The sequence below is a fragment of the Scomber scombrus genome, chromosome 22, assembly GCF_963691925.1.
Source record: "Scomber scombrus chromosome 22, fScoSco1.1, whole genome shotgun sequence".
NCBI lineage: Eukaryota > Metazoa > Chordata > Actinopteri > Scombriformes > Scombridae > Scomber > Scomber scombrus.
In genome coordinates this window covers 5,771,601-5,787,968 of record NC_084991.1, presented here as the reverse complement: position 1 = coordinate 5,787,968, position 16,368 = coordinate 5,771,601, and the positions used below count along the sequence as shown (strand labels likewise).

The 16,368-nt window shown below is 40.8% G+C and overlaps 1 protein-coding gene across 1 annotated transcript in view; it reads right to left on the bottom strand.

Moving 5' to 3' along the window:
- Positions 1–16,368, bottom strand: part of nav3 (neuron navigator 3) — an 84,096-nt gene that overhangs the window by 42,843 nt on the left and 24,885 nt on the right. The window contains 1 exon segment of the mRNA XM_062443303.1: positions 14,657–14,776. Within this exon segment, the coding sequence (XP_062299287.1) occupies positions 14,657–14,776 (120 nt within the window).

The following is a 16,368-nucleotide window of genomic DNA, read 5'->3' as shown; positions in this document are numbered from 1 at the left end:
TCTGACACAATGCAGAACATCTTTTCTTTCCTAGAGAATGAGTATGAACTACGGGTAATGCGATTTAAACTATTTCTTGGCCAATTTTTTGCTTCATTATCATAATGAGTCACAGTGAATGGCCTTTGGAATCTTAATCATAAAGTAAAGATGCCCTTTGGCTTTCAGACTTCTGTAAATGTAATTCTTGCAGCTGATTTGTATTAATTAACATACTGAGTTACTACAATGGGGGCACAAAAAAAGCAGAACTAAGTTGGAGAATGGGAATGCAAACAATGGACAGATTATCTACTGTATACACATTAGACAAATCAGGAAAGTCTGATAATGCTGTAGCAGTAATTACTGAATTAGAGGGCAAAATAAATGTGGATTGGCTGTTGTAGTCTCCCACGGCAACCATTGAGGTGCTCTTGTGCAAGGCAATTTTAGAAGCATCAAGTACTATCTTTGATATCAGTTTATGGACAACATCCTAATATATTCATAAAAACACAATAAATCCAACTATGTCAGGGATAGAAATATAAAGTCCTCCATTGTCCCTGATGTTTCCACCAACCTTTATAAAGATGGAGACATTTAACATGTCTGTTTTTACGATATAGTATATTGAAAAATAAGAACTATAGAAGTACAAGCCTGAACAAACTATTGATATAATTCTCTCAAGAAGTAGAAAAGATTTTAAAAAAAAAAATAAAATAAAAAAGTTCCAGACACAGTTATGAAACAAGTTGCTAATACAAATGATGTATCGGGTAGATTATAACTATAGGACAGTATAAAAGCATATTATTGTTTAGCCTTTGCTTTCAAGACAGGGGGATCTGACTCCTCATTTACTAAAGGAAGTTGCTTGTTCCATTCTATAATTGTATTATCTCCCTTTGAGTACAGGGAGCATCTTGAAACTTATCTCAAACTAGAGAAGGCTGCAGAAAATGATTTCTGAAAGCCAGATGGCTCATCATACAGTGAGGTTGTAGCTGAATTATAGTATTGATCGGCATTTCAATAAAGCATGCAGATAGAGAAGGGAAAACCTTTATCATGACTGTGGCTTCAAAGCCTCAGATGCTGACTGAACACTAATAGATGACTGTGTTTTTCTCTGAATGGGAAGCTGGGGACTGCTCAGTGGATAATCCTGGGATAAAAAGTGGACAAAGCAAAAAGAAAACAAAAATAAATTACGCTCCTCCTCCTGATAGCCCGCCTGGCTGTAATAGGTTGAATATTTCATATTTCCACTCTCTGGATCAGCTACGATTGCTCTGACAGAACCGCGGCGAATGAAAACTCCTCCCATCGGACCTGCACGTTTTCAGATTGCACGTCACCACATCTCCTACAGGGAGGAAGGGAGTAGTGGTGGGGGGGGGGCAGCATCCTCAGAAAAGGCACAGCTGAACTCAATAACCCTAGAGCGAGGGCGGGCGAGCTGGACTTTTTGTGTCATAACTTCTTAAATTAACAATGAGCAACAATGTACAGAGCGGAACGCTTGAGAGGATATAAGCTTCTCTCCCGTGTTTCATATGTGAAGGCAGTGAGATGGGCAGATGGTGAAAAATAAGTCATACTCAACCCCCCCCCCCCCCTCAAATCCATATGAAAACATGCTGTATTTCCCTTGTGGTGACCGTGTTCATTGGACAAACAGAAGTGCAATGCCTGGTACTGTAACACCCTACATAGTGCAATGCTTTATCAGTCAGTTTATAGCAGGGCTGGTATTGAATTGTATCCTAACTAGTGCTTTAAAGGTATGTTTTTAAAATCCTCTAACTTGGGGGTTGGATAAATCTCAGTAGTGAAAATCTGGATGATGATGTCTGACATCAGATGATGTACAGGCCTGCTCTCAGGTAGGAAGACTCCACCACGGATGAGGATGGATCCATGTGTTTTTATTTTGTTGCAGTTTCAATTACATAGGCTTGATTTTTTATTTTCTTTTGGCCGCTGCGTCACAGGCACATAGCTGCTCTCCCGTGCATGCGTCACTGTGACTCCACTCAACCATGCAAACATTATCTCATGCAGTATTCAATACGCTAAGTCTTGTTCTTTCGACGGCCCGACAGGAGAAAATGCTATTAGCGGCATGAACAAAGGATAACAACCGGTGATTACACTACATCATGAAGATAAATGAGGTTTCTGATGAGGGGATTTAGAAATAGTTGGGGGGGGGGGTTACTGTTGAGGATGTAAATGTGGGTTGTCTACAGATGGGAGACGGCATCACTTCCTCAGAGGACTTCTTACATAACAGCAGCGAGAACATAACATCTCACATGTAATGGCATTTGAAAAGAAGTGCTGTGGATTCATGAATGACTTCCTTCACACTGAATCAAGGACATATCAGAAATTCTTGTCATTCCAATTTTGGTCATTCACACATTTTAGCTTCAAATCATGCCTATAAAACCCATTCAAACTTCTGTGGATGATTAAAACTAAGCATAGTCCTGATCTGACACCTACTGAAAATGGTTGAATTCCTATTTCTTCATTCTTTATGTGAAGTTGTGTACAAAACAGGACATCTTTCTCCAAACTGGAATGCAGAGACGGATTTGCTGCTGTTTGATTGACAGTAAACCGAACAGTAAATGTGTGGGCTGAGATTGTTTATACAGTATAAAAAAGCTTTATTTACAATCTCTGAACTAAAAGACATAGTGAGGTATAAAATAATAAAAGTCAATGAAAGCAAATTAAATCTTTCTCAAATTTGCGTTATGTGGATAATTGCTTTGAGTACAATAATAAATCTCCAACTGCACACACGGCAAGCTCAAGTGTTGGGACGAGAAAACAGCAAAGCCACAACAACGGTGTCCTCTTTTAAACCATCAAGACGACTATCTGTTGCACACAAAACTTTGAAATGCACGAGTATTTCAGCATTTCCACTCTCTCTCCCACACAGACAGAGAAGCCAGGGCTCTGTGATGTAAATGGAAAGCACTCATACCCATATTGCCTGTGCCATAATCCCAGTTAATGCCACTGTGATCCTGCAATTATACTTTAGAAAACACCAAGGCATCCTTATAAACTTGACTTTACTCTTCTTCTCTTGCTTTTTTAGTCAGTTGCCAAAGCTTTTCCTTTATGAAGAAAAGAGCAAAACTAGAAGCTATCAGAACAAAACTAGACAGTCTGACTCAACTCAAACACGCAGCACAAAGGAGCGTCAATCAGCTGTTCCAAACAGGAAGGTAGGCGTGTAGAGCAGCTTCTAGCTTTTCTGTCAACTCACCTCTGACGGGATGGACGTTGCCTGTCGTCTTGTCACGGAAGTGTTTTGCTTTGGTGTGTCTGTTTCCCTGCCGCGCCTACTACCACAGGAGGCAAAGCTCAACCTGGCAGAGAAGCTGGAAGCTGTGCGAGTCGACTGGGAGTCCAGAGAGGGAAATGGGAACAAGAGAGAGAGAAAGGAAGAAAAGGACTACCTCACTCTTTCACTTTCACCCCCTGCTGCTGTTGCTGCTGCTGCCACAGGCTCCCCCTCCTCTCTCTCTCTCTTCATATCCCCTCCCCTTCACCACCAGGATGGGCCTGTCAGCCCTGGGAGAGGCAATCAGGCATGCCGTCATCAGCGGGTTAGCAAGGGTTAATTAAAGGAGGATGACAATGCAGAATCCAGCCAAATCTAGGAGGGAAGCTAGATGGGAGCAATGCGCCGACCGTGCCTCGTCTTCGCCGAATAACTGGAAGTGATCTCATGCATAATACGTGAGACGGCTCAGAAAAGTCTGTCCACACAAGCCTCGTGTTGGGACATTATTCATGACTCTCCTCTCTTGAGCGCTGAAAGAGCCCTAATGGCGGGCAGTACATCGAAGAGGAAAAGGATGACTAGCTTTATTGAAAACTAACTTAAGAGTCCTCTTCATCATGTGGTTCTAATTACTGTCACACAGAGCTGCCCAGTATCACAACATCTTGTGTTAGGAGTCTAGTGTCAGAGGACAGTACACGCCACCTGGATATCTAGAAATGTCTTCCCACAGTAGCCAGAGATAAATCAAACAGTGTGAGCCATCCTGCTTCAGCTTTTTCCTTGGATTTTGATTTTACTAGGTAACCAGGCACCCAAGTTTGATATCAATTAAATCAAACTTTTGTCTCCTAATGTAACATAAGAGTAGAGCGACTGTGTAATAAGACAGAGTGATAGAAAAAAGCAGCCTTGAATTCTTATTTTAAGGTGTTGAAGAGAGAAGTGAGAGAAATCTTTTACATATTGTCGAAAAAACCGAGCCTTGACACCGACTGTGGAATCCAATTCAGCCCGGCACAATTCAATTAAAGAAAGGGAACAGAGTGACCTTGGTGAGACAGGGCTGGAAATGTATCCGTTGCCAAGCAGTGACAGACAGCAAGACGTCAGTACTGCCTGGCTGGGCTGGTAAAGACGTCTAGGCTTCCTGCTGCAGTGCGGTCAAAGACAACAACTAAATCTTTAGCCGCTCAGCAGCCGAGGGGGGTTCCAGCAGTCCGATACAACCCGGCAGGGGTTTGTTCTAGTCGATGGCACAGCACTGGCAAACGTGCAAACAAACAGCCCACATAAGTGCTCATGGCCCACCGCCGGCCCAACCACCAACCTCCCTCCTCCTCCTCCTCCTCCTGCTCCTCCTGCTCCTCCTCTGGCCTGGAAGGAGATTGACTGACTAAACCATATTTTCAACCTCAGGACAAATACAGTGTACAATGTGGAGGTTGATCAGGATTGTTTTTATCATCTTAAGAGATGTGAAGAACAAACACTACAATGAAGTCTTGTCTATAACGTCAAAACAGCAGGAAACATGAATAGGAAGAAGAGGAATTGACTAGTCAAAAGACCTTTTTACAAATAGTCTGTTTTCATCAATATCTTTGGGTTTTGGACTGTTGGTCGGACAAAATATCCATTTGAACACGTCATCTTGGGGTCATGGAAAATGTGATCGGAGGGTGATCAACCCTTGCATTGCGGGTGAGGAGTTTGAGGGGATGGGTGAGCTAGCGGGCATCAGTGGGGTCACTCAGCTGTTTGGCTTTGCTTTGAGTAGCAGATGACTTGGCAAACTGTTCACCACTAAACCTTGCTCATCTATTGTTCTGGTACTGAAGAGACCTAAATCCTTCATCTTTCTAGGATTATGGCGTTACTAGTTGATGGACAGTGGCAGATCTCCAAAGCTCCCTCGGCCAAGGTTTGAATCCGACAACCGGTGATTTTGGCATGGGTCTGGAATCAACGATGAGCAACCAACAACTGACGGCATCTCTATGAGAGACTGACTTGACAGGGTTGCCACAATTGGCAATTGACATCTGTCCTGACACTCTAAACTTTACAGCTAAATCAGAGAGTCATCTAGTATGATAAGAACTGAAATGAAGGTAAATCATGTTAAATGTCTTCATGGAGCGTCAAATACTGTGTTAGATTCCAACAATAATCCTTTTATCTCTTTTGTATTTTGATGCTTTTAGAAACACAAGGTCTGTCTTATTCAGACATTTACAAAGCCCTGGATTGTATTCATACTTTGTTTGGGTCATTACTGATCAAAAAGAGGAACATAAACAATGCCGAGTTCCTTACAGCTTCATAAACGCTGTAATTATACCACAACACTCCTCATTTAACACGATTACATTTTCATAATCCACAACAGAGTCGGGCGCCATGGCAGTAAAGTGAATTAACGACGATAGGAGCTTTGTTGATTATTATCTTCACAAACTCATTAGTCCCTTCACATGATGAATGGAGTCATAACCTCAGTCATTCTCACCCAAATGAACTGACGCGGTTGTAGCAGGAGACGTTTGGTTTGTTTATCCTAAAGTCTATCCTACCTCAGCACTATATGACTACTGTGGTGTCTCACTCCATTAAGAATACTACATACAAATCTTTTTTTTATTTCACACCTCTAAAAAGAATGACAACAAGCTGCACTAACCCTTAAAAGAAAGGGGGGAACTACTGACAACATACTCTCTTACACAGTTCAGGCACTTAAATTGATAACAACAGCTAAATGTGATGCTTTGATTCCAAGGCTATTTTTTTCCCTTTTTATCACTATCTGTTTCCAGCTGAATAGCAAAAGAAAGACGATCCTCCCTGCAGTGATTGTGAACTTGAAAAAATAAAACCACGCAGACAATTCAATCTTTTTAAATGAATTCCCGATCATAGCGAATTCTCAGGGGCATGAGCTCTGCATCAACAATCAAATAATCTTTCTCCTCTGTAAACACTCAGGCCTTTTTAACTAGACAAACTTATTTGATTAAAAGTTTTAAATCAACTGAGCTTCAAGGCTGGAGATATATTGGAACCAGAGCTGCTTGTGGAGGGAGTCACTCTCTTTCTAATGCGGCACTACATCACTGCACAAGTTAAGATCCATAAGTCATCTTCCTGTTCGCTTACATCATATTACTTCTAATGTAGCTTTGTGGTACAACACGGACATTCAGCTCGTTCATGTTTTACTTATGGAGAAAGGTTCATCCTGAGAGCATTCACATTTAGCGTTGTAAAACCAAAAATAAATTCTTATACTCCTAATGCCAGTTAGAATATCTTAGTGGGAGTCACCAGCATGTCATCAGTGTTTCCCTTTAAAGAATATGTATGACCTAGAATGAATCTGACTACTATACTGGACTGGACAATACACATTAATTCACATGAGGTGTCACATTCTGCATGTATGACCTCTTTAGCACATGTATTATACAATGGGGAGGGATAATAAATATCTCATAGCCATTGTCACTTTAAGGTGACCCATCATTAAAGCATCACTGAGGGCCATAATTGGTGTTGCATTTCTATCATGGAGAAACAAGCTTCTGAAAGATTTCTCATTAATTTAATATTCCTACTATTCTTTAAAAAGCTGAAAAAGAGGTCAAAACTGGCATTTAAAATGTGGACAGTTAAAGAAAGTTAACTCCCATACAAAGAGAAGACAGCAGGTATGGGTATTGAGATGACCTGTGTGAGCTGATCTAAAGTTTGACCATATGGGACCTGTCATCAATCAGTGAGTCGGACGGGCTGGTCTGACCTCACCCAGCACTTTGCCTTCAGTCTCACCCCTAAGTCCAACCTGATGAGCCCGGGTAGATAAATGGCCTAGGAGAGTCGAGGGCATCTCCTGTGTGTGTGTCTGCTGCCGTCTGCACGTGTGTCTCTGTATTATGTAGAAGATGAACCTTCCTGCACATGAATGTCTTTAATCAGGTTGAATCTCTTCTATATTTTAATATCTTGTGAATTACTATTCAACGCTAGCTGCTGCTGGTTCTTTATAGAGAATTCACAATGTGTTTCTTGATACAATCTGTTCTATAGGGTTTCCATATTTCAAAATTAAGTTCCATATATTAACTTGAGGGGAAAATGTTTGTTAGAGTAAAAAAAAAATCATTTGCAATCAGGACAAGTTACATAAAAATACATGTTGGTCAGAAGAAACCAATTTGGAATTCTTAAGTCTGCTGGTGGGCTTTGCTATTTGAATGAAAACACGTGTTGTTTTGGCATTTGTAGAAAGGACTGTTGCTGTGATTTGTAGTTTTGGGACAGCCTCTACTGACAACAAAAACATTTAAATCTGACTACACAATAGAGGGTTCGAGAACTATATCAAACAATCTTGAAAATGCTATGTGTAGCTTTGGTGCCACAATGGGATTAAATTGGATTTATATTGTGAAATTTAACAGTTCTACTTAATACACTGTAAAATGAAATAAAGTATCGTCACTGCTTGTGCTCATAATCTTCCACAGAGACACTGGTGGCCATGCTGTCTTTCACCTCGCAGTCAGAGCAGATGAATAACCTGCCCCTGACTGACAGAGCTGTGCCTCACTGTCACACAGGCATATGGCCCAAAGATCATCATGCTGAGAGGCGCTTCAGGCGGGCTCAGCGAAGGAAAAGGAGACTGTGACAGAATACATTTCCTGTACTCAATCAACACAAAAATGATGTAAATGTACAATTATTACAGAGACAAATTATAACAGACATACTGATATATATAATGCAGTATGCCAAGTTTTGGTTGACAGTGGTAATATTTTTGGGGTAAAAATCTTATTTTTATAATACATTTAGAAAAATTAATTGGGCAAGATGTCTTTTTTTTTTTCTTTCACTTGACTTCACTTATTAATTCAGTGAGTAAAGTAATGAAGGAGAATACCAAACTTCCCCTGTAGGAAATTATGAGAGATATTTAGATGAATGATAAACAGAGAAAGCGGCATCCGGAATGGAAGACATCGCCTAAATCAGTGCCAACGAATAAGAAATGAGGGGAAAACTCTTCCAAAAGAATGGAAACTTTTCCTTGAGGTTCTGTGAATAAATAGATGCTTAATGAGTGTGTTTGTATGTGCCACAATGTTCCTGTTGTTGAGGAAATATAGTCTATGCATGAACCTGCGCAAGTGAGGACACACATGAATACACACACACACACAAAACAACCACACACAGCTGGGTACTCAAATCGGTAATAAAACTTCTTCCAATTACCATCACAGTTTGCTAAGTTTAGACTGTGTGCCTGTGTGCTTTTCATTAAAGTGGAAACACTGGAAAAAAAAGACAGAAACAGAAACAGAAACAGACTGACAAGTGCCAGAAAAGTTTAGAAAACTAGAAAGCAGAAACATTGAGGTGCTGCAGTTTCAGGTGCGACTCGAGAGAGAGAGGATATTTTCCTGCTAAGTGGCGCCCTTGGCAGAGAGGAGCTACACGGGAACTTATATAACGACCGGCGCTGTCACTGATGGCAAAAACCCTCAGAATCTTCTCCTTGCTTACGGCAGCACTGATGAGTCGCGCAGCCTCCCCGCGACTGTCACCGCTCCGCAGAGTGACAGCCGCGATCCTGCTGCTCAGCAACACACATATGCACAAAACTGCACACGCACACTTTAAATGTAATACAGGGCGAGTGCACGAAAAAACAAGCTCTCTTTTTGTCAAGCGTGGACAACACAACACACATTCACACACCAGCTTGTCTCCAATTCCCCAAAGCTTACTTTTCAAACAGCAAAAAAAAAAAGAATGCAGAGCCAGCTGCCTTCGTCCGGGCCCTCAAACAAGAGGGCGATAGAGAAAGAGAGAGAGAGAGAGAGAGAGAGAGAGAGAGAGAGAGAGAGAGAGAGAGATAGAGAGAGAGAGAGAGAGAGAGATGAGAGAGAGAGAGAGAGAGAGCAGAGAGAGAGAGAGAGAGAGAGAGAGAGAGAGCAAGACACACCAGAATGCTAAAAGCGAGGCCCTTTTACTTATTCATCACTCTGCTGAGAACGGGGAGCCTGTTGGTGTCAAAACATTCTCCTGGGCGCCTTTTCTTGACAGTGGAGCCACGAGCATGCGCTCATCTATGTTGCATGACAGAGGAGTATTTTTAGAGGGCTTTTTACCCAAGCCTGAATTCACCATTGTTTTTTCTTAAATGAACTGATAATAAGAGGAATCTGAGCTTTTGATATTCAGCTATTTGCGTGTCGATGGTCACTTTCCCAAAATTGCATAATTAGCATAATCAAACAAAAACCCCAAAAACACCCCCAAAAAGTAGGATATATTATGTATTTTTGATGCTCAGTATCTTGTCTATCTTATAATTGTAGGCACTGGCCAAACATTGATGACAAAGACACTCCATATACGTAAACCTGGGTCACCCACATATCTAATGAAGGTGTGCAACATCTAACACCACCTACAGCCACATCAAGCTCACATATGCAGTTGACTGCAGCAGCAGACATAAGCCCACCCTGTTCCAGCCCCAGATGGTCTCAGTCACCTGCTGGCCGTGAGTCTCGATCTGATGAGTCATTTAGATGAATTTCCTCGGGGGGCTCTGCTGATTTGGGGATAAAGCTGCCGCGGGTAGCAGCCAGGGGAGTCGTTATGGACAGAGAGAAGCGTGAAGCATAATGAGCCTCGTGGGAGCTCAGATTATGTACACAGACCGACTCCCTCTTCCTGCCTCCCAGGAACTCTCTCTACTACTGCCAGTGTGCCATGAGAGCTAGGAAGTAAGTGCTGTGTGTTTGTGTAATGCTTGATTGAGGTAAAGCATAAGAGTGTGTGCGTGCGTGTGTGTGTGTGTGTGTGTGTGTGTGTGTGTGTGTGTGCCTGCATGTGTGTATCTTCCCAATTATTGTTCATAGTAGAGAGAAAATCCAAGTGAAACAGGGGTAGAGGGGAAATATGTTTGAAAACATTATTAAGCTCAGTAATCTTCCCTTTACTGATAAAACAACAATAATTATATAGTTGTGCTCGGTGAACAAATATTTTGTCTCAAACTACATTTAATATCCAGATATCACTCAAGAACAGCTTGAATCCACTGCTCACACAAGCCCTACCTTCTTTTTGGACAGAGACAACGTCAAACCTCAAGTTTAATTATGGAAAATAGTTTAAGAACATCAACGGTAAAGCTTGGAAATTTTGTCTTAGCCATTTCTTAGTCAGCAGCACATTAGCATGCTAACATGCTCACAATAATAATACAAGCATGTTGATGTTAAGCAGGTTTAATGTTGACACACCACCACCGTGATCATTTAGCATGTCAGCTAAGTTATGCTAATTAGCTCTTAACAAAAAAGCTCAGGTGAGGCTGATGTGAATGAAAGAATGGACCACAGTTGTCAAATTTCACAACAATCTATCCAACAGTCATTGAAATATTTCAGGAACAACCAAAACAATCAACATCATGGTGCTATAGAGGAAAAGTCAGTGTATCACCGAAGTCATAAGAATCTTCTTGTCTGAATTGTCTTGGAACAATGAACATCTGTACAAAATTTCATGGTGATCCATCAAACACATGTTGAGCAGTGAGACCTTTGACCTGCTGGTGGCACTAGAGGGAAAGTCAAAGAATCACAAGACTTTTTAATGTATCCTCTAGGGACCCTGAATATCTGTTGTTAATTTCATGCTAATCTTCTTAAATAGCTGTTGAGATATTTCACTCTAACCCACAAATGTCAACTTGCTGCTCATCAAAGCCAGTGGTTCAGTCGGGGCCAAAGTGTTGGACCGACCAATTGACCAGGAGCCATGCCGCTAGGATGGATAAAAACCTCTTACTCAGATAATCCTCAACTGAGTCCAACAAGTTCATTTGCCCTCCCTAAGCATTGGTAAAAGATTAATTGGGGTATATTTTGCCTTCAGTCAACTCCTTGCTGCTTTAGTCTGAGCAGCCATGTAAGAAAAATGACTACACGCCAGTTACTGAGGCATAGAAAATGTGTTAAATGTTTTTGTGTCCTACTGTGGTTTGTTTACAGTGACCATAAAGACATGGGGGGGGTTGTATTTGTTGTTCCTAGAATGTGCCAGTATGTGCATTTGTGGAGATGAAATGTTCTTCAAAGTCAAGTAACAGACTGTTTGAACTTGAGCCTTATCTGCTTCTTATTTCGCCTAAAGCCGGGGAGTTATGGGGAAAAGAAGAAGAACGCTTTGGGATAGAAGAAGGAACCAATCATGGAAGGTATATCCTGTACTACAGAGGGAGGTAAAGCCGAGCTAAGGTGTGGAGCCCAGTGTGCAATCGCTTCGGAAATGATTTTTTCCCCTGAGCTTTGTCACATGTCAGTGGGAAGTGACAGCTCAGCTTCTGAAAATCACACATGTCAGAGGGAGGCTGGGGGGAAACATTAAAGCTATGTGTGTTCTAGTAGGTGTTTTTACTCAGTTTCCTAGTTTTGTAAAGGAAAAGAGAAGAAGGAAGGAAAACGGGGTTCCAGAGTTCACATTCTGATCCTATCAGGAGTGTGTTGCCTGCAGGTATCTTAAGGAGAAGCAAGCATCAATATTTCCTCATCGCCCCCAAGACCCAAAGCTCTAACACAGACTTTTAGTTGAGAAAAGCTGCAATTTTCTCGATTTATGTCAAGAACAGGTGAGAGGTACTTTAGGCAAAACATTAAAATGCAGAGATAAAACATATGTAAGGGGTGAAGCTGAGACTCAGCAAATAGAAGAGACAGTTCACAGGGTTCATATTAATGCTCGTCCTATCTATCTCTTTGCCCGAGAGTCTAGTTTGACAGGCACATCGGTTTGAGACTGACAGGCGCAGGTTGATCGCCTATTCTAAACCTCCGGTCAGGTCTAGTGTGTTTTAACGCTCGGCTGGTCACAGATATGATCAGACTCGCCGCCCCCCGGCTGACTAGCTTGACTGGCCGCTGTGACGCATGCAAGAGTGAGCACATTACCAAGAAAAAGCAGGACTGTGTGTCTGGACTGTAAAACAATTAGATCCATATCTAGATTTATCTATGGAAGTGGAGCAAACACAAAGACTCAGACACAGCAGGGAGCTAAATATCCATCAGCATATCTGCAAATTATCTTTCACCCCGTGAAAGCACATCTCAATTTCCTTGAAGAGAATCTCTAAACTCACTAACAATCTGAATGTCTAGCTTAAATAAAGTGCTTTATATCCATTTTTTTTTACTTTAATTTAGTTACTTGCTTTCATGTTGGCTTAGAGTCTCTTTATCATAACTTTTACTGATTTAAAGCACTAAAACAAAAGCCAAGTCTTGAGTCTTGAAAGCCATATCTGATTGCTTTTCAAGCCTCCCACTCCTTCAAAACACCACGCCACTCATTAAAATCTTGGCAGAAGACAAAGTTGCGACACTGGGAAATGTCACAGCGTCGGTCGATTCCCAGCAGCCTCTCTGAAGGCATGTCATCGCAATCTTAGCTTGACAGCTTTAAAATCGATAGCACGTCTCTCCTTTTCACCTCGTTTATTCTCGGATGCCCCTGCAATACGGTGGGTGTCCTGACTGTCACCTCTGAAGGACTTGAACTCATTTCTTACTTTATGCTCGAGGCTTGCTTTTTGCTTTTGGTTTCATTATTCTTTTATTGGGTTACCATAAGCAAACTAAGATATGTTTGCTTCCTGTCTGTTGCTGAATGAAAGCTCTTAACCCATGCCACCTTTCAGCACTGAATCATTTACTCTTTGCCATATCTTCATATACCCTTAGCTTGTATCTTGAAGTAAAAAAATGAATGTTATCTCCCATTTCTTCTTCTAATACCATGGAATGAAGTCTCTGGTACTGACCCCTGTTCACCTTCAGATAAGAAGAGGTTTTGTGTAATATCAGTGCTGTAAAACTGTTTACAGAAAGCAAATATTTTCACCAATCTATGCAATATAGAGAAAGCTGTAACATGATGGTAGGCAGACAATATTTTTCAAGTAGAAAATGTCGCTTTTTGTACTAAAATAAAAACAAATACCACACGACATACAGATATTGATCATTCTTTTACTGTGCCAGGGTAGCAAATGTACCTACTTGTTTACATCGATTGCTAAAGCTACTTCGGCTTGTTTGCATGCTAAGTTGTAAGGTAGGTAATGGGCAGTTACCTCTACCCATCTGGCTTTAAGAACATACATCTGCAGCTTCTGCTTGGCAAAGTTGATAACACTTTCAACCTTTCTGCCATTGTCACAGCCAGTGATGGCACACGCATCACTGGCTGCAAAACACAGTCTGGTGGATTCGCCCTTGCAAACATCCACCTGGCTGCAGCTGAAAGTGAATGGCAACAAGCAAAGCCATGGATGCTTATGCTGATGAACTCATTGCGAGGTACTTTGGAGAGGAACATCAGCTATGAAATGTCAAATGTAGACAACAATGCACCATTATCTAAATATCCTATAAATGTGCCCTTGGATTGATCACCATGATGCAACATTATTGGGTCAGCCAGCTTTTCTTTGAGCTGGTACCACAAATCAGGCTCACTTTTGACCAGGATAGATCAACCAAAGGAACCCCTATCCTGCTCCAACATGTACATTTCAGAGGATCAGATCAAACTACTGACCAATGATATATCTGGAAAAAATTAGACATCATTCCAACGGTATCTTGACAGGAACAAGAGCAATAGATATATATTTTTTAATAGGTCTGTAGAATGATTTTGCTGCTCCAAGCTTTCCATATCAACTCAGAATTTAAAAAGAGTTTCTGGCAGAAAACCCCAATATTACACATATACAGGATATGTTATATAGAGTATATGTCATAGAATATACAGTATGTGTTCATAAAAGCAAGAATACTCTATGCTGAAGGTGCCAAATATATTTAAAATTGAAGGTATGTTTAATAATAAATGAAACCTTATAGTGTTAGCTTTAACTTTAATATTTGGATATTATGTCTAGAGTTTCTCCAGCTTTTTTTTCAATTGCAGTTGTGTGATTACATTGGATGTATTTCATCTCACTGAATATCCTTTTGTGCGACTGCAATAATCAAATTTCCTGATGAATCACTGTTTCATCTTCTATCATATTAACTACTCCATTCATGCTTCTGATTGTGGCTTAGAATGAATTGTCTCTGAGCACTTTCTTTTAAACATGCTCAGAGTTGATAACAAGCTTTGTGTTACCAGGTTTCCAGTTGAACTTGCTTTGTGATATGGGGTGCGGTCCACAGACAAAACACAAACACACATCAGTAAAACAAGCAGCGCCATTTGATTGACGGACTCCATCCTTACCTGTCTATGTCGCCCTGCATCTCTTTGCCTCCTCTCTGAGATACTTCTCGGGAGGAAGCTGCGTCTGAGGCTCGGCCTGTGTTCCGTGCATACAGATGGAGGCCGCCGTCTGTAAGGTATCTGTGAGAGAGGAATTCATTAGAGGAGGTAGACATCTGACCTCGGATTGGCACGAAAAAAATTGAACTTTTTAAAATTCATACACAGCAAGTAGAAAATAAAGCAGAGAAAGTGCACTGGCTTATTACTGAGCATTGTTTACAACATAGAAGTATATATGAGAACATTGTCATTAGTGAGGATGCAGTGTGTGTTCAAGTAAATGCTCACAATTTCTATATCTGTGGATGTGCATGTGGCAGTGAGTAATTGGTTAGGATTTGAGGCTACTGCCAGATAGCTATCAGACACGGCTGATAGGACACGGGGATCATTAATGTTGAGCTAATTAAGCTAATAATTCATCTAATCACCTTTCCCTCCTGACGTGTTGCTACATTTTCTGATCAGACACGTCTTTAATCCAACGCGTGTTTTACTCCATCGCTCCGTGCTTTACATCCCTTGCAATTTTCCCCGCCCCCAAATGCTTTTACGGAAATTTTAACTAGCATGGATGCAAAGTGGGGGGGGGGGGTGCGTTTGTGTGGCTGCTTTTTTAACACGCTTCCCGCTCGCTCGAGGCGTTTATTGCTATTATGTGAATGAAGGTCAGAAGCCCAAAACACACATGTTGGTGGTGTGATGTATGGTCCAAGACCCTGACTTATCTTTTCTCATTCAGGTAATCTCTCAGTGTATCAAATGCCCATAGAAATGTATTATTTGAGCCTTCTCTTTTCAATGCATGACAAACCTGTGATAACCTTGGTGGGTGTTGGCAGGCTGTTTGTATTAATCCACTCAGAAAGATTTGTGAGGCCTTGGCGACTGTATGAATACACAGCTAAGTGAATTTCAGGGTGTTTTCGGACTAAACAAGTATACACAGTGACATTGAAGGTGTCACTTGTATTCATAATCAAACAAAAAGGAAGCAGTATTATAGTATGAATGATGTAGGAAGTTAATAAACTGTATCTTAAAGTCAGTGTATACTACAGCAAAGTATACTGGCCTCACGAAAGGCCATGAACATGAGTGCGTTTTGAGATAAAGGGTAAGTTTTGTATTCAATGCATAAAAAGGTGAATACACACAATTTTAAACCACTCATGAATTATATAAAAGGCATAACTTAAAGGTAATATGTGAATTGGTAGGTAGGCCTGTCATTATAACTACTTTTGTTGGACGATAAATTGTCCCAGAAAGAATCGCGATAAACGATATTATTGTCATTTGAAGATAATTTTATACCACTGTTACAATGATAATATAATAGCATAATCAAGGTTAAACACCCCACTACCAGTCAAAAAAAACATTAGTATAAAACCTGCTATCACTACCAAATAGATTGATGTTTTAATAAGTTCACAATGAGTTTAAATGCTTGCTATAATGCTGTTAAATATCTGTTTCAATCAGTTGTCAGGTAAAACTGACTATATTTTTAGGTACAATCAATTAAGAAACACACAAAATGATTGATAGTAAAACTCTTCAGTGATGTATGTAAATATATCTGTAATTTATAAGGTCAAAAACATTATTGATTTAGCCTTTAAAGCAGGAAATTAGAGTGTCAGAGGAAGCTAACATGCTTGGCG